The sequence below is a fragment of the Otolemur garnettii genome, unplaced genomic scaffold (assembly GCF_000181295.1).
Source record: "Otolemur garnettii isolate 467f Iridium unplaced genomic scaffold, OtoGar3 scaffold00042, whole genome shotgun sequence".
Lineage (NCBI taxonomy): Eukaryota > Metazoa > Chordata > Mammalia > Primates > Galagidae > Otolemur > Otolemur garnettii.
The window spans coordinates 9771170-9797680 of NW_003852437.1; the positions used below are offsets into that span (position 1 = coordinate 9771170).

The 26511-nt window shown below is 44.7% G+C and overlaps 1 protein-coding gene across 1 annotated transcript in view; it reads right to left on the reverse strand.

Annotated features, from left to right (window-relative positions):
- Window positions 1-26511, reverse strand: part of ARFGEF3 (ARFGEF family member 3) — a 157536-nt gene that overhangs the window by 37729 nt on the left and 93296 nt on the right. Inside the window, exons 11-21 of the mRNA XM_003790289.3 lie at window positions 24644-24756; window positions 22769-23679; window positions 14042-14208; window positions 12574-12739; window positions 9260-9367; window positions 8741-8956; window positions 8484-8594; window positions 6600-6750; window positions 4606-4920; window positions 2549-2682; window positions 129-274 (exon numbers count right to left, since the gene is read on the reverse strand). Coding sequence (XP_003790337.2) covers window positions 129-274; window positions 2549-2682; window positions 4606-4920; window positions 6600-6750; window positions 8484-8594; window positions 8741-8956; window positions 9260-9367; window positions 12574-12739; window positions 14042-14208; window positions 22769-23679; window positions 24644-24756 — 2538 coding nt within the window. The remainder of the gene's footprint in view (window positions 1-128; window positions 275-2548; window positions 2683-4605; window positions 4921-6599; window positions 6751-8483; window positions 8595-8740; window positions 8957-9259; window positions 9368-12573; window positions 12740-14041; window positions 14209-22768; window positions 23680-24643; window positions 24757-26511) is intronic.

Consider the following 26511-nt stretch of genomic DNA (forward strand, 5'->3'; position numbering starts at 1 on the left):
GCCCACGTCCACCGGGTACAGGCCCTGAGTTGTCAGTCCGGCCTCTTCCCACCTTCCCAGTGCCCACGTCCACCAGGTACAGGCCCTGAATTGTCAGTCCGGCCTCTTCCCACCTTCCCAGTGCCCACCTCCGCAAGGTGCGGGGCCACCAGGCTCCAGCAGCGCATCACGTGGAGCAGCGGCCGCGTTTTGCTCCGCACAATCCTCAGCATGGCATCCCCCAAGCGGAACAGATGGAGGGCGCTTTTTCGGTCTTGGGTGGATTTAACTTCTCCTGCAGGAAAGTAAGACCATAAACACCAAAAAGCCCAGACTCAGAGAGAGGCGGAAAGTCTAGGTACTGTGCTCAGACTAGTGTGATTGTTCAGTGTGGGCTAGTGAAAGCTTGGATTCAAGAAGAGCTGGGTGGTTCACTCTGCAAGGCCAGCACCTCTCCCTCATTCCCCACTGTACCCCCAGGATCTGGGACATGGCAAGTGTGAACAGTGCTTATTGATGAGGGGATGGCATAACGGTTAAGTAGGAGAGCTGGGAAGTCTAACTGCTTAGGTTCAGATCCCGGCTCCACCACTTGGCAGCTGTGTTATGTTGGACTAAAGATTTTTCTCTCTAATTATCTCATCCATAACACTGGGGAAGATGCCACCTATGTGTAAAAGTTGCCAAGGATAAAATCTGATATAAAGTGCTTGGCATAGGGCCTGGCACACGCTAACGGACCAACATTTTTATCTGGAATTATTACTGTTGCCCTTCACAGTCATTGTCTGCTTTACTAATCTCAAATACCATCTCTGAAGCCACTACCAAGCAGACCAGGCCCCTCTCCCCCTGTTACACAGGAACGTGTTTGGCCTGCTCTGTCTCACCACGGTACAATTCTTGCTGCTGCTAATCTCGGGCCACTTCTGTGCCACTGTGGCTGTAGTCTTCCCACCTCCTTCTCGCTCATGCCCCATGCTCCACCTACGCTTCCCACGCAGGCCTGATCTTTATCTGGCTCTTCCAACACAATTCTCCTTAGCATTAGTCTTGCTACGTCAAACTTCAAAATAGGAGCGCAGGTTAAGTATCTTTATCTGAAATGCTGAGGCCAAAAGGGTTTCCGATTTCATGTTTTTTCAAAGTCTGGCATATTTGCATAGACGTAATGAGCTATCTTGGGAATGGGGCCGAAGTCTCAATGCAAAGTTCATTTATGTTTCCTATACACCTTTGCCTGTAGCCTGAAGGTCCCTGGGAGACCCTGAATAAACTGTGTTACAAAAAATCACATGAGGTCAGGTGTAGAATTTTCTTCTTGTGATGTCGTGAAAGTTGTGGATTTTTTAACATTTCAGATTTTTGGATTAGGGATGCTCAAACTTGTAATAATAGTCACGGCCATTGGTTGTATGGTTCCTCTGCATCACACGTTGTATTGGTTCTTTACGTCTTTAATCACTTTAAGTTTTTAAAGCAACCTTAAGAAGTAAACATAATTATTGTCATTTCACACACCTTTTAGTAGTGTCTGAAAGGTGAAGTGACACTGCGGCTGCTAAGAGGTTTAAGCAGCGCTTTGACTCACAGCTGACCGATTCCAAGGCCAGGCTTCTGCTCCCAGGTTTGATGCCTCTTCCCTCCTCTGCTCTTTGTTTTTTTGTAAGCTCGGTGCCTACACAAAAGACTTTGAAGGTTACCCCTGGGCTTAGAGATGCTTTGGAAGTCTGATACATCGGGGACGCTGGCTTTACATAGCCAAGGTTTTAAAGTCTACTAAAAGCCAGAGGGGACAGAACTGTGGTTCTCAAATCCCAATGAGCAACAAGAGTGAAAAGGCCAAATATAACGCACTGAGAACTTCCCATTCCTAGGGAGGGAAGGGCCCCTAGAGGTTGTGCAGTCCAACCTCCCACTAAGGTGCGTCTTAGCACATGTCTCTGCCAGACCTCGTCCAGATAAGCTGTGCATTGTTTCAGCGCCGCTACCTCTGCTGCTGATAGACAGTTCCATTTGTGAGCAACCTGCCACTCATCAGGGATCCCTGAGCAACTCAGTCCAACTCTACCCGCTCTTCCCCAGGTTGGCCTTTAAGAGGGCCTCATGTCTCCATCTGGCTCCCCTGTGAAGACAGTGATACTGACCCACCATGAAGGGGCTATGCCTCTGAGAACAGTTTTTAAAGGGTGGCCTGAGGTTTCTGTTAAACCTTCCGTCTTTCACTGTCGCTTTTGGAATCAGTAGGTGCTTCTACAATTGGTTGGACAGAGGAGAGTAGTGTGGTTTGTGACATAGAGAAAGGTCCCCACCCTCATCTGTGCCCTACAGACCACCTGGCCCAGCTCTACCTGCAAACACGGCAGCAGTGACATTTCATTCACAGAGCCTCATACAACCCTGACACACCGCGCCTCAAAACCCAAAGACAAATCCAGACTTCAGCTTAGCTCAGGAGAGTGTGTGCAAGGGGAACGTGGGCTTCCACCTTCGGGCACACTGCTGGTGCTAGAGACTGGGGCTGTTTCCTGCAAACTTCCCATCATGGTTTCTTCAGGGAGAGAATTACCGGGCATTGCCAGAGAGTAATCGATTGTATCCCTAACAGAATGGAAAAGCTGGGACTGTGACGCTTTCTTCAGCTGGTAAAGGAAACTTCCCAAAGCCATGAGGTTCAGCTTATCCGTAGCATCTTCAAAGAGCCTGGGTGTAAGGAGAAAGAGATCTGTTATTTGGAAACATTTCAGCAGGTCCTTATGGCAGAACAATTATGGGAATTTTGTTGATGTGATTAATGAAAATGCTGCGTAAACACTGCAGACAAATTTCTGGTATTACTGTGTCTATTATCACTCTGTACAAGTCTGCTCTACCCATGAGGTTTTAATCCAGAGGGCACAAAGCATATTTTAAACAATATCTTTGTAACCTCCTGGTCTAGCTCAGGCATGGTGGACACTCATAAAATAGCATTTGGCAAGAAGTTGAAAGAAGGCAAAGATTTGCTTCTGGAGACTTAATAATTGGGCACAGAATCCTTAGAATTAGCTTCAATTTCATAAACTGTGTTAAAAACAAAACCCAGTAAATTAATCAAGATATTTTGTTTGCCTATAGTTTATAGCGCTGGGCTTGACACTGAAGGAGACACAAAAACCCCTCGGGATTGGGGGCTGGTCTCATAGCCTAAGATTCCTGGATGGCATGACAGCTACTGGAAGATGGAATGCTCTCGAATAGGACGGGTCATGCAGGTTAATTTCACTCAGCTGGGCACAAACATTTCCGGCAGAAAAATTTAGGAAGAAGGAGGGGAACATGGTGGGAGGACTTAGAGGAGAATCTGAGGGTCACTGGAATGAGGAAGGTAAAGATCAACTATCAGTTTCACGTGGCCACATGGGAAATGCAGCAGACCAGGCTCCCATGGTGCCGGGGTCTCCTGCGGCCAGTCCTCCAAGCCTGGGAGGACAGCAGGGGGCAGCAGCGCGATGGGCTGCCTCAGAGAGAGCATCTCTAACAGCAGTGGAATCACTGGTGCTTTGGGAAGGAGCAAAACGAGCCACACACGTTTTAAGATGGGAGTTGGTGGACTAAACATTCACGAGTTATAGAAACAAAGACATTTTTCTTGAGATTTTGCAATTCCAGTTGTGCTATCATTTGGCTTCTGGGGCTCATTAACCATTTCTTCTCCCCCTTTCCTAGTAAGAAAATGGTAGTGAATATTACACTGACACCCGCGTATCACCACCCAGATTCCCAAACACTTTCGAAGCTAACTTGCTGCCCCAGCAGGAACACTGAGTGGGCACATGTGTAGACTGGACTGAGTCAGCAACGGGGAAGGTGTGTCTCCCTGTAGCTGTGTGTATGGACGTGATGTGCAGCTGTGTGTGCAGATGTGTGTGCAGATGTGATGTGCAGCTGCGTGTGCAGATGTGACGTGCAGCTGCATGTGCAGATGTGACGTGCACCTGGGAGTGTCAGCCAGGACAAGAACCCACGTCTGTCTGAGCTCAGCCCAGCCCAGCCCAGCCAGCCCAGCCTACACTCTTCCCACTCTCCAAATCTTCCTTCCCCGCCCATCTGCCTCAGATAAACTTCACTGTGCCTCTACTGGGAGGTAGGGAGGGGTCTGGGCAGCATGGCCAAGAGGTGAGTGAGGTGGTAAAATCTGAGACTGGTGACCTGAAGTACTTTCAGTGTGGAGAAGCGTTACCAGTGGAGGCAACTGTCACTTTTCCCTCTTGACTGTCACATGGGTGCTGGGTGTCAGTAAATACCATGTCATACTACTGGGTGGGGTATTTTGTCAACAGTTATAATCATAAAAATAGTGGATTTTTACCATTTCAAAGCTCTGCTCTCATGCTTTAAGTGTGCTAAAAGATGTAACCTCACAACTACACCACAGAGAGTGACTTTCAAAACTCAGGGCCAGTGAGGAGCAGAGCTTCGCTGGCCTGCCTCAGACCCTACAGAAACATTTCGCTGAGTGCAGCCTGGTGGTGGTGAGAGCTACGCTTCAAAAAGATCAAAGAGATCTGAGTGACGGCTAATGAACTGAGTTGTCCCTGGAGAGACTCTGAGAGCAGACGAGGACGTGGGGGTGGGGACGCCCACCTGTCAGCCTGGGTGGAGAGGGTGAGCACCACTGCAGCTGCACTGTTCCCACTCACAAGGCCACCACCGCGGAAGTCGGAGGCCCGGCCCCGGCTGCCTTCCCGGACCAGGTCTTGGATGGATGGTGGCTGCATGACAGGGGCCATGCTCAGGGGGTGCCCCTGCTCCAGGCTCTGCTCCTGGGGTGAGCCCTCACACCCCAGGTCCCCAAGGAGACCCCCGGATGCCTTCTGGGGCTGGCTGATGGTCAGAGGGGGCTGCGCAGTGCTGTCGCTGAAGTGGGTGTGCTCCAGAGTCCCCACGAACTCACACACCCTGGGGACAGGTACAAGCAAGAGCATCAGGCCTTGCGGCTCCACCAACCCCATAGTTCCGCAATCCTCCCGGGTTCCCCTTTCCTCCAACCACAGCCAGCTCCTCCCTTCCTCTCACAGCACTTATCATTTTTATTAGTATTCGTGTGAACTGGATCAGACAGCCTGAAAATGGGTGAAGGGTTCCTCAGTTTCTCTCACTCCAGGCTGGGAGAAAGTTGGGCAATAAAGACCCGGCCACCCCGTGCCCTCTGTCTGGCTTACTGGCTGATCTGGACTCTGGCTATGTGAAGTTTTTCCAAGGGGACTTCTTTCCCTCTGATAGTGCTGATCAGAAGATGGGAAGCTTTTTCTTAGGATGGGGCCCTAGAGTGGCCATGTATATGATGGACAGGCCCTCTGGTCCTGATGGCTCCAGAGAATTCATATGACTCATGTCAGGCTGGGGCCTGGGGGGTAGGGGGTGACATCTAATCACGCAAACACAGAAAAGAGTCATAACATGCGGTACCACTGCCAACTTCCAAGCTGTGTATTCCCAACAGAATTCGGGACTGAGATGGTTCGAAAGAGGTCCCTCATTCTGGAATAAGTCCAGTCACTGGTAAAGAACTTCCTCATCCACTCTGAGGTTCTACAACTAGGGAGTTTTCCAATCCCATACATCTTATTTGGGTACCATCTGAGCCTTTTTCTTTTTTCCTTTTTACTTACTAGAGTAATGAAGAGTTACCAGCCTCCATATTAAACCACTTTACTTTGGGCTGGTTCATTCATCCTGGTCCTATCCCGTTCCTCTTAAGATCACTTTCTCAACCCTCGAGTAGTCTGTGCTTCTCTCTTCGAAACTCAATACTCATGACTATATTTGCTTTGGAGATGTCAACTTGAGCCCAGATCTGGCCAGTGCCCTGGCTCTCATCCTCGCCCCTGCCCCATGGCTGCTTGCTTGACCTGGGCCTGGTGGGAGTGAGGCCTCAGGCCTGTGCTGCAGAGAAGGAACAGCCAGTCACCCTGCCAGGCACCTGCTCCTACAGCAGGGCTCTGGGTCTTGCCCTGATGCAATGTCTGGGGAGATATGACTTTGTCTCGAACTCTGGAGCAAGTACTTTGTTTTCATCTTATAGATACCATGAATTATATAACTGATGGGGAGTTTCTTTTCATATTGATGCTACAACGCTTAGAGCCAATTTTCTGGCCTGTCTTTGGCACAGACGAACTAGTCTGTTTTTTTCTTTGACTAGCTAACTTCGAAGTAGGCATCTTATACTCTATGTATCTATGGTTATCTAAAAACCTTCTTGAAATAGAGGAAACATTGATAAACATACAGCAATGTTATACTGCTGATGAATGACCGGTTTTTAGATTCGAAAAGTTTCACTCAACTAACAAGGTCTTCCACCATCCATTATTTAAGTAATTGTTTTATCTTCCTTGGTACAACATGTCTGTCTCTCATAGATTATGTCACTAGATAAGTCACAATTCCCTACATTCAGTTCTCTCACCTGTTCTTCAGTGTATATTAAGCTGGGCTCTAATTCCTTTTTCTCTTTTTATCTCTCATTTGGAGTTTATTCAAACTCTGTGAATCAGCATAATCTCCACCCACCCCAGGATTCCCAAGGTGGGGTGGGTGCCATGGGGTGGTGGGGTGAGGGTCCCAACATGCACCTGAACACGTGTGGCCAGCAGTCCGGGTTGTGGCTCCCCATCTCCAGGCCCACGCTGAGGATGGCCTCCATGCACAACACGTGGGCTGTGTGCAGCCACACCCCCTGCACCTTCCCAATCTGCTCCAGTTTCTGCTCCACTTTTAGTTTCACTGTGCCAGAAAGACATTTATTAAAATAACAGTCTGAGTAAGGGAGACAGAAAGGGAGAGAAAGAATGAAAATGAAAGAATGTGTTATCATGCAAGGGCGAGGGAAAGGGCAGACTTCACTGGCAGGAAGCTCCTCTACGGCAGGTCCCCCAGCATGCAATCCATCCAGCCAGCACACAGTAGTGACCCCAGGTCTGCAGCTCCGGAAGGCGAGTGGATCCTGAGCTGGTAGGTGCAATTTCCTGCAGGCCCATCCATGAGCTCTTGGATGAGCAGGGTGGTGGCTTCTGGGTGCTGACTTCTGCTAAAGCCATCTGTGCCCAGGCCCTTTACTTTCCCCTCACACTGGTAACAGGGATGAATCTTCTGCAACTGGTCGAATGTTAAGCTTTTATTATGATGTGCATCTTTAAAACAACTTGCGAATGTATATTCTGGCACCAGATGACTGCTTCATAACTGAAAATACAATTTCATTCCCTGAGCTTATACTTGTATTTGTGAGTGCCAAATGAAACGTTTAAAAATCACAGATGAGGGCGGCGCCTGTGGCTCAAAGGAGTAGGGTGCTGGCCCCATATGCCGGAGGTGGCAGGTTCAAACACAGCCCCAGCCAAAAAAAAAAAACAACTGCAAAAAAAAAAAAAAAAATCACAGATGCCTAATGAGAAGGACACTAAAGGCGATTTAATGTGTCAATAATGCAAAATGCCAAGGCAAGGCCACATGGCACTCTATTCTCCCGGAATCAAGGTTTCCAGTCACTGTGTCTGACAGGATGACTGAGCGCTGATCTAGAACCACACAATACAGCAAGCTAACGTCAAAGGAATCTCAGCCCCAGGCCTCTTGTAAAGAGCAAAGTGATTTCTAGCAAAACATCATTTGTCTTATGAATCTGATACTAATATTACTTTTTATTTGTAGGTAATTTGAATATTTTGGTTTCGGTTTTATGCGTTTTTAAGAACCATAAATGTGGTTCACGGTTATACAGCACTTACGTAAAATGTTAAACTCTGTTTGCAGTAACCACTGGGGAGCTGTGGGAACTGCTCTACTTTCAAACTCTGAATTTTATTCAGGTTTGAGGCACACTGACCTGGATTGTTTTCCCCCGCTAAGTGTGTCTGACCGTCTCTGTGACCGGCTAGCTTACACAGCTGACGGACGGTGTTAGCACGATTCGGACCATGCCCGCATTTCTCCTTTTGTCTGCCGCCCCCTCTATCTTCCGTTGCTGTTAGGAAGGTCGTTCTCGCCTCTTGCATCTACATGATCATTAGCTTCACTGACTCACTGATTTTAATAGGTTAAAGCCAGCCGTTTCCTGAGCTTGCATTTGTGTTTGACAAGACCAAAGTGAGCCTCCTCTCATGAAATTTCCTCCATGTTTGATCTTCCCCTTCAGAACACTGGCCAATCTGCTCTCGGCCACTAGAAATGGAGGGGTCTGTAAATATACACGTCTGTGAGGCAGGGGGCCGTGGTACTCGGGCTAGCGGTCAACCACACCTTCCCTGTGGCAATCGGCCAGCAAGTCTCTTGTATCCAGAGGGGGCCACTGTACAAACATCAATCTGACCCAAGCCTGTCACCCACTGGGATCTGTGGTCAGTGGCATGCATGACAACATAGCACACACAGAATGGGGACGAGGGTCAGCTCGATGCAGGTGTGTGCACACCATATCCTCCGAGGCACCGAATGGATGCTGGCCCGTCAGCCATTACCTTGTGCTATGGCATCACTGGGTTCTTGTGTGTCCTTTTCTTCTTTCTCTTCCTGGACACAGGAGGCAGCTGCCATCTGGGCAAGGGCTGAGGCACAGTTAGCAGCAACCCCTTTAGAGGAGACAAAGAATTATCCCCTGGCTGAGTGCACCCTCTAATCATTCCCTGCAGAGCCCTTCTAAAGGGCTTCTTTCCCACCAGAGTCACTCCCAGGGAGTTCTCCCATGGGCCAGAGAACACTACCACCCACCCCATACCTAGAGCACAGCTCAGCCGTGCGGCTTTCCGCAGCCCATCGAGGCTCATGCAGATGGCATCACGTTCCTTCTGGTTCTGCTCTTTGATGCCTTCAGCTCCCAGAATGAAGGCTAGACCTTTGGAGCTCCCTGCCATCCGGCCAGTCAGGGGCGTCGATAAAGTATCGATCAAGTTCTTCCAGCAGCCCACCAGAATATAACGAGCAAATGCCACGCCTGGAACATGAAGGGGGCCTGGGTCACTTCCCAGAGACAAAACAACCTGGCAATGAATAAAATGGGGTCCTCTGGCTGTGAAATAAGGAACATGGAGTTGCATGGACTAGATGGGACTGTGTTTTACTTTGTGCTTATAAATAATGAATGCTGTATCATTAGGCGGATGTTAAGTAACCGTATAAATTACTTTTTTACCAAGACAAAATCTTTATTTATTAATACGCCACATAATAACATAATTGCTGGTAATGCATGCAATGTATGTATATTCATTCACAAACTCAAGACCCAAGTCACTACCTGCCATTGTAGAGTCATCGACTCTCCTGTTCTGGGTGAAGGGAGACTCTGTAGCAGCCGAGGCCATCAGCTGGCCACCAATGGCAGTGCTCTCTAAGCCGTCAATATCTGCCAAGGAGAAATGACACAGTCCAGTCAAAAGCAAATGACCATTACAATAGTCCCTGTTCACAAATACCCACTATAACTACTGTGTGCAGTGAACTGTCATCAGAAGGCTGGAAACTGGGGTTTATTCACTTGCTGCAGTTTTTTTCCATTGTCAGAATATTCTTCTGTTAGACTGCTGTATATTTTTAATTTGAAAAACAAAGATAAATCCTGAATGATTTCTCTGTTAGAAAAATCCACAGATATTGAATAATTTGATCTTTGAATATGCTTTTTATTCAAAGCCATAGTCCTATTCTCAAATTTTGTGTTACCCTAATGTGGATTTTTCTTTCAGAGCTTCCTCATAGGAATTAAAATGAGAATAAACCTCTTGGTCAGAGAATTGTGTACTCTGATTGCATAGTACAACCATAATACCTTATACTTTTCAAAATGTTTCTACATGACACTTTTCATTAGTCTTCCAAACAACTCAAAGTAGGTAGGCAGGGTTGGCCTTGTTTTTCTTAACTCATAGAAGAGAAAACAAATATAATCATATGCCACAAAATGATGTTTTGGTCAAGGACAGCCCAGCCTGTAAGACAGAGATCCCATAAGATTATGATGCAGTCTTTTTGCTGTATCTTTTCTATGTTTAGATACACAAATACAATGTTACAATTGTAACAGTGTGTTATAATTGCCTACAGCATTCCAGACAGTAACATGCTGTACAGGATTGGTGCTTAGGAACAACAAGCCCTACCATCTAGCCTAGGTGTGTGTAAGTACACTCCGTCATGGTCACAGAATTCCCCAACAACACATTTCTCAGAATATGTCCCTGTCCTCGCTAAACGAGTGCATGACTGTAGTTAAAGTAGGTGAATCACTAAAAGCCATGAGGCAGGTAAGAGAAGGAATAAGACTTGGGATTCATGTCTGCCGACTCCTGTGCCGGCCTCTCCACGACAGACCATATTCCAGCTCAATAAGGGATCCTAAACTTCCTTGTTTAAATTTTTGTTAAATTCTCATCTACAAACTTAGCTCAACAAATCCCTCCTTAACATTCTAGCAAGAAGGGATTGGCATGCAGTTGAGAAGTCTGGGCTTTATTCTTGGCTCTCATTTAAGTAGCCTTGTTAGCCCTGGGCCAGGCAAGGCATTCCAGTCTCTGCGGCCCAAATTCTTCAGAATAAAGGAAGTAACCACTGGATAAATGACCCTGGAGGTGAAGCATTTATACTTGGATGCACTAACGTGGCAGGTGAAGGCAACCCAGGGAAAGGATGGGAAAGGAGGGCAGTGTAAATGTATTCCCTGAGTGTAGGGCTTCACCCTACCCCAAGAGGATGAGATTTCTTTGCGTGGTGTTTGAAAATTATTTCATTATATCTGTTTTTTTTGGAGGAAAATGAAAGAGAAGTTATTAATTTACAGGCAAATGATGAAGATGGAGACTCCTGTCTTAAAATGCCATCATCCTAACCATAAGCAGAAATACAGAGCTTTTAGTCACTGTATCTTTGATTCTTACAGAAATTACAAAAAGCCTGCAGGCTTCTGGGTAACATATCAGCACCAAAAACAGGGGAAAAATCTATATGGCTGCTAAAGTAGGAATAGGCCAGTTTCTCTGAAATCAATTTGCCAAATAGTCTTAATGACCAGAAATTGTCATTTATCAAAGTTATAATGTTTCTTATCTGCTAGGTGAAGGACCCGTGAATTCACATAGTACAAAGTTTATCTCCATACTAAAATCCCACAATTCCATAGAACACTATGACATTAGGCATAACCACAGTTAGTAGATAAGCAGATTGCTGCTATTGTTTCTCTTTGTATATAATGAAAAGATCAGATAGAAGTTTCCAAACTCTAGGTCAATTTCTGCTAAAATACACTTATCACTTAACACCTGGAATTTGCCACAAAGAATCCTAGAACCTTATTTTGTCAAATTTTAATGAAATGCCCTGGGTTTTTTGAAACTCATTAATCTGAAGTTAAATAATTTTCCATCATAGTGCTTGAGTTTACTATTCTGCTATAAAAGAGACGGCTGATTAACAGTGATGACTGATGAATAAGGCGACTGTCTATGGTCTGTTATTTATTCATTTTGCATCTAATAAAAGGAATGATTCCTTTTATTAAGGTCTTGGTAAGAAATTACTTTTGGCAGAAATATGGCATTTGAAAATTAAAGCTGGAAGGTTTAGGATCCTCGTCCCAATCCCAGGACACTGTGGGTAATAAGCTGTGGGTAATACCTTCCGTCCCTCCTGAAAGGAGTTTGTAAAAACAAATGGATAGGCCAGCTAAACAACAATGACAACTGCAACAAAAAATAGCTGGGCATTGTGGTGGGTGCCTGTAGTCCCAGCTCCTTGGGAGGCTGAGGCAAGAGAATCGTTTAAGCCCAAGAGTTTGAGGTTGCTGTGAGCTGTGACACCACAGCACTTTACTGAGGGTGACACAGTGAGAGTCTGTCTCAAAAAATAAATAAATAAATTATAAAATAAAAGTGAGAGGGTTGGGCACGGTGGCTCACACCTATAATCCTAGCACCAGCCACATACACCCAGGCAACAATGTTGTTTCCTGTTGTGGTTGTCACTGTTGTTTACCTGGCCCGGGCTGGGTTAGAACCCGCCAGCCCCGGCGCATGTGGCCGGCGACATAACCACTGAGCTATGGGTGCTGAGCCAAAATTTCTGATAGTCAAATAGGATTTGAAAAATTTTCTAGACACTGAAGACAAAGATGCTGGACAGGTGAGTGTTTAGCATTATTTTAGTTCTGACACAGCGGGGAAAGGGCGGGAGGCCCTCTGATGCCGACAGGAAATGGGAAGGAAGCCACGCTTAAAAATTAATCTCTCTACATGACCGGTAAAATTCCAGGCATTCTGAATAATATGGGCGTCTATTCCAGGTGTCCCCAGAAAGAGACCAACAGACAAAGATACTAAGTTAGTCCCTATCTAATGGGGCACAGTGAGTCCTACAGACTCTCACACGGAGAAAGGAGAGAAAACTCTTCTAACACAAATTCATGATACTTCCCTAAAACCGTCACCAAGTGTGAGGGAAGCTTTGTGGATGCTGTTTCAAAGTCTGCTCCAAACACCACTGTTTCTCTGAAAGGGGCTCTGAAGTCCGAGCCCTCCCCGCCCCGCCAGGTGCCCAGCCTGGAGAGGAGCCACTGACCAGTGAGCATCATGATGAGGGGCAGGCTGTTGTCCTCAGGGCTGCCCCAGTAGCCGGCCTCTCCGAGCATGTTCCTGTCCAGCACCTGATGGTACAGCTCCTCAATCCAGGCCTGCGAGAAGACCATCAGCACCCCGCTGGTCTGCACCTGCTTCATGAACTCCTTCTGCAGAGAGACAGACACCACCCCCTGTAAACGGCCAGGCTCCCACACCCTCGGCCAACTTTGCATGTCACACAGCCCTGAACCAAGTTTACTGGGGCTAGTTTACTGGGGGTAGAGGGCGGCAAGAGAGGAGAAGCTGAGATGGAACGTCCTGAAGTTCTTTTCACTTATATACCTTAACAGATACCCCGTAGAAGAATTAGAGAGGCTGCATTTTATATCTTTACTCTTTGATGTGTGGCAGGGCTAGCAACTGCTCAGATGCGCGTATCTGCAGCCGAGCAGAGACGGAGCGTGCTCCCTGAAGGAACAGGTGCACTTTAGGAGACCCTTCCCTTACCGGACACTTACCCTTGGGAATTTACAGCTCATTAAGTCAATGAGTATTTCCTTCATGCACAGCCATAGACTTTGGCTCCAGAACTGACAACGGGCCTACCACAGACTGGCTTGCTCAGTCAAGGGAGCCAACTACAGGACAGTCAATGATATTTTCATCACTCACCTGATGGGGGTATTTATTATCAACAGTCAGTAAGCTGTCACCGGTAGGTCTGAGAACAGTTTTGAATACAATGAAGGGTTTTTGTAGCAGGCTGCTTTCATTTTTCAGTAAATTCCCTGCACATCTTTTGATCTCACTTCACATGTTGATGATGTGGGTTTTTTGTTTTGTTTTGTTTTTTTGAGATAGAGTCTCGCTTTGTCACCCTAGAGTGTTATGGCATCATGGCTCACAGCAATCTCAAACTCTCAGGCTCAAGTATTCTCTTGCCTCAGCTTCCTGAGTAGCGGGGACTACAGGAGCTTGCCATAATGCCTGGCTTTTTTTATGATTTTTTAAGAGATGGGGGTGGGGGGGTATCTTACTCTTGCTAAGGGTGGTCTCAAACTCTTGAGCTCAGGCAATCTACCCACCTTGGCCTCCCCGCATGCTAGGATTACAGGTGTGAGCCATCAGGCCTGACCCAATGATATGATTTTGAACATGTTTTATGCACATGTGTGTTTAATAGTGTCGCTGGACACACCACTGCCACCCACAGGCAGCCTTTTGTAGGCCCTCATGTCCATATACTCCGCACTGTCTAGAGCCCAGGGGCAGCTCTGTGGCTTACAGTCCTGGGCAAATGCACTTACACTGCCATCTCCTTCCACTCTCCAAAGCCCCATAGACATTACCAGCCCAGAGCAGTCCGTAACAGAAGACACCTTACCATACTTCTCAGGGAGCCGGTGCTTAATGTACAGCCAGGAGGTCACGGCCTGCCCCTGGGACGTCTGCCTGGGACGCACACTCACCATCACGCTTGGTGGCAGGGTCGGCCGCTTCCTGTAGTAGTCGCCATGGGACAGCTTCAGGTTGAGGAGCAGGGCGCAGTGTGCAGCCGTGTACAGGCTGTCCGCGTTCATCAGCATCTGGTAGCCCAGGCTGCTGTTCCCGTCAAAGCCAGGAGAGTGCATCATGCCTATAGGAGAGAATCAGGAGATTTTTGTGGCTACAGATGTCAGGCTTGGTCAATCCAGGCGACAGAAACTACATCTTGCAGAAGATTTCCGTAGGGCAACCACAGCCAGCCAGGAACACATCCCAGCAGGGTGGTAACGTGCATGCACTCCGAGGTGAACCTGCCTGGGCTGGAATCCTCATCTCTTACTTAGCAGTTGCAACTTTAATGACATCATTTAAATGCTCTGTCTCATGTTCTCTCCCTCTGCAGTCATTGACTGCCTTCTGTCTCTTGCTCGAATCTTCTGATGGCTTTCCATTGCAGTGTGGTAATACCCGGCCCCACCTTCCTCTCCCCTCTCCCCACAGCCACCTTGTCCCGTCTGCCATGCCTTGACCACACCGAGCCTAGACCTGCTTCAAGTTTCGCCACTCCCCAGGATGGTCCTCCCCAGACCTCTGAAGACCTACTCCCTCAATTCTTCTAGCTCGAGTGGCAGACAGACTATCCTTTCCAAGTCCATCTAATCGCAGTCACCCTGCCAAACTTCAATACTCCCTTCCACTGCTGTTTTTTTAATTGCCTCAAAGGCATTTGCTCTACTCAGCATTATACTGACACATACTTGATGTCATGATGTCACTATTGTACGATCAGTGGGAAGGTGGCATTCCAGTAGTGTTGTTCACTACAGATCCCCATTGTCTACAACTGTGCCTGGCACATAGTAGACACTTGAAAAATATTCTCTGAATGAGTGAGAATGAATGAACCAGCAGGCTATGAGAACCAGAATGCAAAATGCATGTAAGACGTGGAGGACAGTTACTCATAAATACAGACTTTTTTTTTGGCCAGGGGCTGGGTATGAACCTGCCACCCCCAGTATATGGGGCCGGCACCCTACCCCTTTGAGCCACAGGTGCTGCTCAAACACAGACTTTTTAAAAGGTAATAATGTTTCTCCAAAAGCTAAACATGGCATTGCCATATGATCCAACAGTTTGGCTCCAAGTTACATATCCCAAAGTATTGAAAGCACAGGTTTGAATGTTGAATTGTACATCAACGTTCACTGTAGCATTACTCATAATACCCCAAAGACAGAAACAACTGAAGTGTTTGTCAACTGGTGAATGGATAAAAGAAACGTGGACATAGAATGGAATGTTATATAGTTATAAAAATGGGGTTCTGATACATGGCCCAACATAGATATACCTTGAAAACATTATGATAAGTGAATAAGCCAAGCACAAAATGACCAATATGTATGATCCATTTATATGACGGAAAGTAGATGGGCGGTTACCAGGGACTGGGGGACAGTAGTTAGTTTCTATTTGGGATGATAAAGGTCTGGAAATAGTGCTGATGTTTGCCTAACATTGTGATTACGACAGATAACAATGTAATGTATCAAAACCCATTAAGTTGTGTACTTTAAGTAAACTGTGTGGTATGTGAATTCTCTCTCAGTAGAACTGTTAAAAAACAAATGAGCAAATAAAGAGGCTCAAATAAGGAGGCATCGATTTTCTCCTCATTAGTTTTCCTTAAAAAATTATACAAAAGGTTTTATGATTAATAGAGTTTTCATTTTGAAAGGCCCTTTGAGTTTTGCGTAACATTTACTGAAAAAACAACAAGTAAATCAACAACTATATCTCATACTCCACAAATGGGGTCATTCAGCCAGAGGGTTGGTGCCTTGTTCAAACTTTCACGAAGAGCGTGGAGTGACAAAAATTATCCAAGTCAGCTTCTCTGCAGGTATTCTGCTAGGAGTCCCAAGGCCATCTGCAGGCCACCATTTCCAGGCCTTGTGGCCGGTATACTCCCCTCTGGCTGGCTCTCGGGGGCAGCTCTCAGCTCACAGTGCGGTGTGACTGCACAGCTGTGCCTTCCGTTGCTGTCTCCTTTCCCTCCTGAAGCCCCACAGGCATGGGCCATCCTGAGCAGTGTGGAACAGAGCACACAGCACAGTCCCCTCAGCACCTTAAGAGATTGCAAATTAATGTTCTGTGAACACACTGAAGCTGGATTTAGGTGAGTGGGGACAACAGTCCATCCTTACTTATGTATGTCCAGATTGTACATGTCCATACACTTTTCAGACCTAAAATCATCCCTTAACCAGAAATATGCTCTTAGACAAAACATGTAAGATTTCCAGAACTAATGGTCAAGTGAGCAAGAAATACAAATTTGCAACTGGCATGTTTATGCTATGACGTTATCTCTGTGCATTTCGATGACTATGCCAGTCATGATATGGACCCGAAGAAGCTTTCAATCTTGAAAAAAATTCAAGATCTTTGAGAACAGTATAAACATCATTGGTAGAAGTATCTATATATATTATTTTAATAAGACAACCTCGGATGATCAAACATTGTGCTGTAAGAACTTTGCATCTGACTTAAGAGATTTTTTTACTGAGGGTACTTTGTAATTATGGGTTAAAGCGCATTTTAAATGCAAGATCAGGTTGACAGTGGGATTTGAAAAATTACATCCTTGGTCAGAACATGACCAGTAAATCTTGGCCCTGGTGGTCCACGAGAACCCCTAGAGTTCTTAAGGTCTGGGTGGGGTTGCTTCCAGTTCTCTGGAGCAGACACTGAGTGTAAGATCAGTCTCCTTGACTCAGTGCTTGTAGTTCAAGAGGCTAAGGCGCCGGCCACATATACCAGAGCTGGCGAGTCCGAATCCAGCTCGGGCCTGCCAAACAACAATGACAACTACAACCAAAAAATACCCAGGTATTGTGGCGGGCACCTATAGTCTCAGCTACTTGGGAGACTGAGACAAGAGAATCACTTAAGCCCAGGAGTTAGAGGTTGCTGAGAGCTGTGATGCCACAACACTCTACCCAGGGTGACAGCTTGAGGCTCTGTCTCAAAAAAAAAAAAAAAAGATCAGTCTCCTTGCATGGTAACCCAGAAAGCAGCATTCTGGGTTGGGTATTTAAATGATCTTGGATCATATATAAAAGGTACATTTGAGTATACAAACAAGACAAAATAAGTATCTGCAAGTGACTTGATTAGATATTAGTAATAATTTCTTTAAAAATTTTGAAACCAACTATTTACCTTAAAATGTTTCAAAAGACTGAGCACTGGCTCAGAGGCTGAAAACAAAAAAGGCAGCCAATGTGACTGCTGATGTGGAGGCTGAAATTGTCAACAGAGAGGTGACAAAGGGGACACCTAATCTGGAAATCATTTGTCAGACTTGCTGGGGGCAATCTGTTGGTACTGGCCTATACCTGCATGCACATTAGTTTCCTAAAGTATAAAGAGCTGCAAAATTTGAGAATAAAACAAAATTAGGTCTCTTTTATCGACTTAAGGAAAATCATTTTCTTGCTGTATCAGATTTAGTTAACAGGTGATTTTAATAATGAAAATAACACAATAACTATATTTTAACAAATGTTTTCTATTGCCCTAGGCTAAGCTCTTCTCATACAGTATTTCATTTGATCCTGCCTCAACTTTATTTAGCAGTATGGAAAGCGCCTGAGAGAGGTTAAATCATTCGTCCAAAGTTACACAGTGAGCAATTGGCAGAGGTGTTTTGGGCCCAAATTCCAGGCTTTTTGCACTGTGCCGTGCTGTATTTGCTCCCCCGGCTGTGAAAAGATTCTCCTGTGTCCTGTCTCTGAGAGATCCTCTGTTTTCCACACATCCTTCTGGCTGGTCCCACTGGTGTGTTAACCGATTTGGAGTGACAAACTGGAGTAACTGGGACCTTAACATACTCTGGCAATTAGAATCTTCCTGTCTTCAGTGAGTAAAGTTCATTTTCTCCCCCTGTGTCTAAGATGTGCTTTATGGCCAGAGCAGGAAGATGACCTCCTGCTTGACTGGGGACCTCCATGACCCTCCCAAAGATTAAACACAAGATGAGCCCAAGCCACCTCTGTAAGTCCCTCCCATGGCTAAGATAATTTGGCATTTCCTTTTTTGATAAACATTATATACTTAATTTGAAACATTTAATTGTAGTGAAGAGTATAAGAAGAACAATAGTTCGTGTTTCTCCTAAGGCCCAAGGATGCTTTCCCCCATCGGCAAAACTTACTTCCTTGTGTGTGCAGAAACATGATCACAAATGGAGACCACGCTGCACACATCAGGGGCTGCGCCTCTCTGTTTTCTAACAATATGTGTTAGACATCTCTTGTTATTGGTGCCTACAGAGCTGTCTCATTCATTTTCAATGGCTGAGCATGTAAGGTTGCTTGGTTACATCATGATTTACTTAATTAAGGCTTTACTGGATGGACATTTACGTTGTTTCAATTATGGAAAAAGTTGAAGTGATGAAATAAATGTTAGCACTTCTCCACATGCACTTGTGGATGAAATTCCTTAGAAGCAGAATAAATACATATTTATGTATGACAGGTTCAGCCAAAATATTCCCCACGTAGTTTTGTATCAAAGTTCCCTCCTCCTAAGTGTGTATAAGAACACTCTCGTACCCCCCCATCAGGAACACTGGGCATTATTAACTTTCTACACCTTCTGAATACGATTAGACAACTTTGCTTAGTAACAGAGTTTTTAATTAGGTCCATGGTTCTAACCTTTACAGAATAGTACTGCTTTATTTTCTGATAGATGCTATGAGAAATTGTTTTTAGAGATTTGGGGGAAGGTATAAAAAAGAAAATAAAAATCTATAATAACAACATGCTAAGTAGTACTAACATTTCTTTCTTTCTTTTCTTAAGACAGAGTCTCACTCTGTCACCCTGGTAAAGTGCCATGATATCTTCATAGCTCACAGCAACCTTAAACTTTTGGGTGTGAGCAATCCTCTTGCCTCAGCCTCCCAAGTCTTTGGGACTACAGGCACCTGCCACAACATCTGGCTAGTTTTTCTTTTTCTAGTACAGACAGGGTCTTGCTCTTGCTCAGGCTGGTCTCAGATGCCTGTGCTCAAGCAGTCTATCCATCCAGAGTGTTAGGATTACAGGTGTGAGCCACTGCACCCAGCATACTAAAATTTAATGCGACTTTTGAATCTTTTTAAAAATTAATTATGACCATTTTTCATATCATTAAATATTTGAAAACATCATGGCCACATAATATCATAAATGTACATATAGTAACTCATTTAACCTTTCCCTTATTTGGAGGCAGCTATATTGTTTCTGAAAGTTTTTGCTGTTAAATAATGCTACTATATACATTTCTGTGCATAAATCTCTGCCTGGGTTTCTGTTCCTTCAGTGTAGACGCCTGGGAGCCAATGAGATTTGAGGTACCAACTAATATCTGTCTATTAGGACTTGAAAACAGTCATAGCTGTTGGGCTACAGTTTTACAGCCCTTGTGGACACAATCCCATGTGTACATCTGGTTTGACCCTAGAATGGGAGCAGAGGGAAGGTATAGACCAAATGTCCTCCCAGCTAGGGGGCTAGGGTCAGACTTGTTTTAATTTAAAGAAATAGCTATTTCTTAAACAACTGAGACTCACACTTGCCATACTATGTCTTATGAAATATTATATTTTATAATAGCAGATTGCTCACAGTAAGCCTAAGCTCTGGTCACAGAAAGTCTTGAGACTGTAACTGAAAACCACTGATCTAAGGAATAGCAAAGTCAATGCCCATCCCTCATTATCAGCTGCTGCGCAAGGCTGGGTCTTCCTGTCAGTGCCGAGGAGCCACCTCAGGCAGATGCCACTTTGTTCCACGTGCCATCAAAGCGGCATTTCTGCAGCCATCACCGCCCATGTCAAGTACCGTTTTGATAAAAACCCTATTTGTTTGAATGTTTTCAAACTCCCGCACCATAAGAAACTTTAATTTCATTTAAAAGAAAGGTTCTCTTGAATCAAGGAGGCTCATTTCAATGGTGTTTTAGCTGTCTGAGGACGGGAATCGCTGAGAAACACTGAGTGATTGTGAGTCAGCCAAGAGCGCAGACCCTGATGACAGGGTAGGGATGAATGCTTGATGGAAGATTTTGACATCGAAATAAACAGAAAGTCAAAGATCTGATTTATAACTCATAGGTGAGGGGGGATTCTTTCTTTTCTGTTTTAACTTTCATAAATTGCTCTAGGGAGAATAAAGGAAATCTGTCACCACTGTCTCAGGAGAGCATGATTATTTCCTTTTCACTCACTTCATTTTTTTTTCAAGATATGGAAATTTATTTTACATATGAATTCCATGTTATTTGTGACATAAAGTCTCTTAAATGTTACATCCTGTATTGTATGTACAAAATATCAGGGTATATGCTTGGATTTTGTCCCAAAAAATGTTGCTATTTCTATTTCTATGACTTACGGTTTACATTGGCTTTAAGTCTTTCTATCCTTTGTTTTGTACAAATGTGAGCATCCCAAGTTAGAGACTATTGACTCCGTTTCAAGAGATGCCAGCCCTGCCTGACTCCTGGCCCAGAAGGAGAAACCAAGGTAACACTCTGGACCTCAAGTATCTCTTTGAGAAAAATTCTAGATAAGTAATTTCTTTAACCTTTTAATAGAATTTAAATAAGAATGATCCTTGTTTTCAGCATCAGAGAAATCTATACCGTCACTGTTGCTTTGTGCCAAAAGGCGGGATACTTGCACCCACTTTTCATTCTCTATTAGACATGTAATCCATACATTTATTTCAGTACTACTCTGATCATTGTTACTGCACTGTAGACATCTTCTGCCAAAGAAGAATAGCTCCCTGCCTCCCCTTAGATAGACGGACATGTTGGGGATGCTACCTTTTTTTTCAGTTTTTTGCCGGGGCTGGGTTTGAACCCACCACCTCTGGCATATGGGGCTGGTGCCCTACTCCCTTGAGTCATAGGCACTGCCCCAAACATTGTTGGTTTTTTATTTGTTTGTTTTTTATGCAGTTTTTGGCTGGGGCTGGGTTTGAACCCGCCACTTCTGGCATATGGGGCTGGTACCCTACTCCCTTGAGTCATAGGCACCGCCCCAAACATTGTTGGTTTTTTATTTGTTTGTTTTTTATGCAGTTTTTGGCTGGGGCTGGATTTGAACCTGCCACCTCCAGCATATGGGGCCGGTGCCCTACTCCTTTGAGCCACAGGCACTGCCCAGGATGCTGCCTTTTAATGTTAGGACCCTAGCCACTCTTTTATACTTTTCTTCTCCTCTCACATAGCCCAGAATGGCATGAAAACACTATAGTCTAGCTATCTTAGAGTATTGCTACAGAAAGAATTTGTGTAGTGTTAAATACCATGGGCTGCACCTTTATAAATGTCTCAGAGAAGTTGAAACCAGAATGGAAAATATTTCTCAACAAGCTGCATGGCTGCAACAGGTCCCTATCATACTGCAGTTCACATGGAACCCCATGATTGACCGGTTCTTAGAGTTATTCACCTGAATCCCTCAAGGTTTCAGGTCAGTCCTACACAGCTTTTTAAAGTTAGGACTCTCGCTCCTTCTGATAAAGCTCCTTACTTATCTTACTGTCCCTTAAGTGCTGTACTAAAACAGTAGTTAAGAGCACTGATGTCTTTGTCATACAAACCTTGGGTCCCCAACCAGGCACCCATGAACACATACAGACAGTTGCAAAGCAGTTTTGTTCCTCTCACCCCCAGTCCCAACTATGCCCCTTGTTAGCAGAAAGAAGTCACAGCAGTTACTGGTCCTTCTCCACCTCCCGGCTAACATCTCAGAAATCAGGTGTAGTCAAGTCTAGGTGGACTAAAACCACCAATGTTAAAGTAATGTAAGACTATAAGGTAAGAACTGTGGTAAAATCGTATTTCTATAGTGTAGACATAATTAAAATTTAGCCAGCCATTTCCCCCAACTTACCTCCTTGCTGTAACTGCTCACTGCTTCAATGTCATGTATCCCTGGCTGGGGTGAGATTTGGGACTTCCCCAGTCATATTACTACTGCAAAACCTAAGGCTGGTTTTTGAGATACTTTCCAGACTCTGCATTTAGGGAGACAAGCTGATGTCTACCTGCCCAGTGACCATGCATGAGAACTGGTCCAGCAGGTCCTGTGAGCCCCTACCCAGGAATTATTTCAGCCAAGAAGACCATTTCTGCTTCCCAGCCCTATGAATTCATTTCCAGCCCATCACCAGGCACAATTCCCTAGTTTTTTGTTAACCAAACCACTCTTAAAAATTCCCCCCCACCCAATCTTGAGAAGACGGATTTGAGAAACTTCTCCCATCTCCTCACCTGCCTTTTGATATCAAACTCTTTCTCCACTACAACTCCTGCTGTCTCAGTATATTGGCCAATATCTGGGCACTGGACTAGAGGCCAGGTTGGGTAGTAACAGTTACTTCTCATTCTTTACTTGGCAGCCTGTACATTTATCAACTTCATAGACTATTCTAGCCACTGACTGCTACAGAATTCAAATAAACCACCACCAATAAGGTCTTAGATTTCTTTGCTCTCTTTAAATGGGGGAAACAAAAAAATTCATTAATATGTTCTGAGCACATCAAAATACAAGCATGATGGTAATTGCCCATTAAGAAAAAATGCTCTGAATATTCTTGTTGACTATATATACCAAAAAATTATTTACAAACCTGAGCAGAAAGTAGAGGCAAAGTTCTGGAGTGCAGAGTCTACCTCTTCCACACTGGAAAGAGCCAGAAGTCGAGGAATGAGGCTTTCCAGGGACTGCACAAACAGCCTGGCACTGTGCTGATCAGCCTCCTGGTTCTTCAGCAGCTTTAGAGACAGAGCAGCAGTTCGCAGGGACCGGTGGCCCAGGCAGTCCCGAGGGGTCTGCTCTTCATCAGCTAGGGAACAGTTGTCTGACCCGATGTCCGACACATCGGACCTGCCTGAGTCCTTTTCTGCTGCCATTGAGTATTGATCACAGGAATCAAATTCTGTCCTAGAGAGGTCTTGGTCATCTACACTAAAGTTGCTCTCACTGTACCTAGATCCATAGGACTTTGTCCTGCAGTCTACAGACAGGAAGTTGGTTATGTCAGGGTAAGCCACCGTGTGGCTTCTCTGCACGACATCTGGCTGGTCCACGGCCTCTGGTTCCAACACTTTGCTCAGTGTCTCCTTGCCCTCCTGGATAGCGGGAGACTTGAGGCTGTGCTTGTGGTTATCAGAGTGGTCCTCGGGAGTAGTCTGGCCCAACTCTCCATCCAAAGTGGTCTGGCCTGTGTCCGTGGTGACGCTAATGCTGATGTCAGGGCTCCTCTCGTTCCCCAACTCCCACGGTGTGTGTTCTGAGGATAGCACTCGCCGCTGCCAGCGGAAGTCAGCCTCGTTGATCTCCATGGAGTCCCGGCTCCACTCAGCCCCATCCTTCAGCTCCTCCAGACGCAGAAGCAGCAGCTGCACCTGACTGTCACTCAGGCCCTTGCCCTGGCTGAGCTCGTCAAGGGCACCAAGTAAGGTGCAGACACAGGACACGGCCGCATAGCAAGCTTCGATGCCACCCTTGATGCATGCTTCGGTCATGCCGTCCATGATGCTAAGTGCATTCAAAAGAGAAAATGGCACCAAGGTATAAAACACAGAAAAATGCCCCCCCAAAATAAGAATTATTAGCCCTGCAGATAATATAGTAGTCAAAACAGCAAGATCTGCATAAAATTTAATGGTCTGGGCAATAAATAAAACACACACGTTCAGGCCAGCAGAGGAGAACCTCAAGATAAAATGGTCCATGTTGAACCATATCCCCTCTTGGATAGCTGGTTTATCTATGGACGAAAACTCCCAATAGGAATTAATCTTCCCAAGGGCAGGCACTGAATGACTTCAATTTTGTATCATCCTCAGGTTTTAAAATACAAAATAGTTATAATGGCTACACAATAATAGGGATTAGAAATCCCTTATTAGAAATTATAATGTTCAGTTTTCTAGGGGGACTGAACATGAAGGACTCCTGTAGTAACAGGATTGTGAATCTAAAAGTTATTCTCTGGGCTTGGCGCCTGTGGCTCAAGTGGCTAAGGTGCCAGCCACATACACCTAAGGTGGCAGGTTTGAGTCCAGCCCAGGCCCGCCAAACAATGATGACTGCAACCAAAAAATAGCCGGGCATCATGGCAGGTGCCTGTGGTTCCAGCTACTTGGGAGGCTGAGGCAGGAGACTCACTTGAGCCCAGGAGTTGGAGGTTGCTGTGAGCTGTGATGTCACAGCACTCTACCCAGGGAGACAGCTTGAGGCTATATCTCAAAAAAAAAAAAAGTTATTGTCTGAAATAATCCCAGTGAATAATTTTTGTACCTATAACTTTATATATGGAAAGTTATATAATTATAATAAACTGAGATAGGTCTTCTCATGTGGCTTGTGGGTAAATTATTGGTCATGTATCATAACATGTACATTTATAAAAACTTTAGGGATTTGCAAGCAAACTTGGAAGTATTCAGAGAAACATCTTCACCAAGCAATTAATACCTAGTAGGGCAGTGTATCTTACAGTTTAAGAAGATCCAGATGAGATTTTCTTTTTGCAAGAGATCTTTTTCTGGACTCCAGTTCAGTGGAGCTGGGTCCTGCCAAGTCACAGAGACGCTGGGGGCTCCCGAGTATCTTTAAGAAAAAGGGGAAAATAACAGCAAAGTGAATATCACCAAAAAAAGACAAGTTTTAAATTGTGAGATCAAACAAACATGCACTTTCTCTACCCAGGGACTATATAAGGAGAAACGAAGCCATTTGGAACTTCAAGTGTTCCTAAAACTGATTTAGGCATTCTCAACAGTATAGTACACACTGGCCTTCCATCGCCTCAACTCGGGGCTGGCTTGCACAAAGAAAATTCTCTGAAGGATTATTTAAAAATATTTTATGGTATAGAACTAGAAAACATTTGGATCTCTGTTATGTAGTGAGATTGCCTATAGTGTAACTTTGCTGAACTCTGTTTTATTTGCTGGCAAGTCAGCTTCATAAACTAGGTGGGAAAGTATTCCCTCTCTCTGAAAAAGTTCATGGAAGACTGAAATTATCTGTTCCTTGAATGCTTGGGATAACTAGTTTCTAAAGCCATCTGGGGCGGGGATGGGAAGATTTTACTACAGATTCCATTTCTTTAAAGATCAAAGGACTACTCACATCTTCCATTTTTTCTTGATCCAACTTTTAAAAAGTTGCATTATTTCTTAGGGACTTAGCCATTTTACCTAAGTTTCCAAAGTTACTGGCCTAAAGTTACCTTAATATCCTCTTTAACTTCTTTAATGTTTGTAACATCTACGGTTTGATACCTTTTTTTTTTTCATTTTTAATTCTGGTTTTTGTTGTTGTTGTTGTTCTGGAATTTTTTTAATTGCTGGAAAGAAGTTTTCCTGTTAGTCCTTTCAAAGTCCTAACATCTTCTGCTTCTTGATCCTTTATAGTATTTTTGCTTTCTTTGTATTTATTTTTATTTCAGGTTAAGATGAGGGGACAAATGTTTAAGTTCCATTGTTTTCATTTCTAAGGTACACTTCAGGTTGTAGCAGAGCCCCTCACCCAGGGGGTGAGCTGAATACCCTTACATGGGGCACATGAGGTGAGAGCTTGCCAATCACCCTTCCTATTCCTCCCCACTTCTCTCTTCTCCCCTCCGCCTCATTAGAATATACTTGTATTTTTCTTTTGTGTGGGGGCGTAGTTATTTATATGTTGGTTTCATATTAGTATTGAGTACATTGAATACTTCTTTTTCCATTCTTGTGATACTTTACTAAGAAGAATGTGTTTCAGCCCCATCCAGGTAAGTACGAAGGATGTAAAGTCTCCATCTTTTCTCATGGCTGACTAGTACTCCATGGTAGACATACATCACAGTTTACTAATCCACGCATGGGTCGATGGGCATTTGGGTTGCTTCCACGTCTTGGCAGGTGTGAATGGAGCTATTATAAACATGCTAGTGCAAATGTCCTTGTGGCAAAATGATTTTTGTACATTTGCTTTCTATCGCATGGCTTTCTGCTTTCATCCTTAGTTTTCCTCCTTTTGACTTTATTTGAATTTATTTTGATCTCCTCCCCCATCTACCGAAGTCGGAGAATTTGGTCATTAATTTCAGATTTTCCCACTTTTTAATATAAGGAATCCAAGCTATAAATATCCTCCTGTATAGAGCTTTCACTACTGGCTCATGAGTTTCCATGAATAGAATTTTCATAATTGTTCAGTTCTAACCAGTGTTTATTTCCATATGGTAGAGGACTGTACAGAAAATTTCAATTCAAGGCTGAATTAATTTAGGGAAAAAATGGTTAATGAAGTATATATGTGGAGCAGAGCTCCCATCACTATGTCCACTCATTTTCTTTTCTTTTTTTTTTTTTTTTT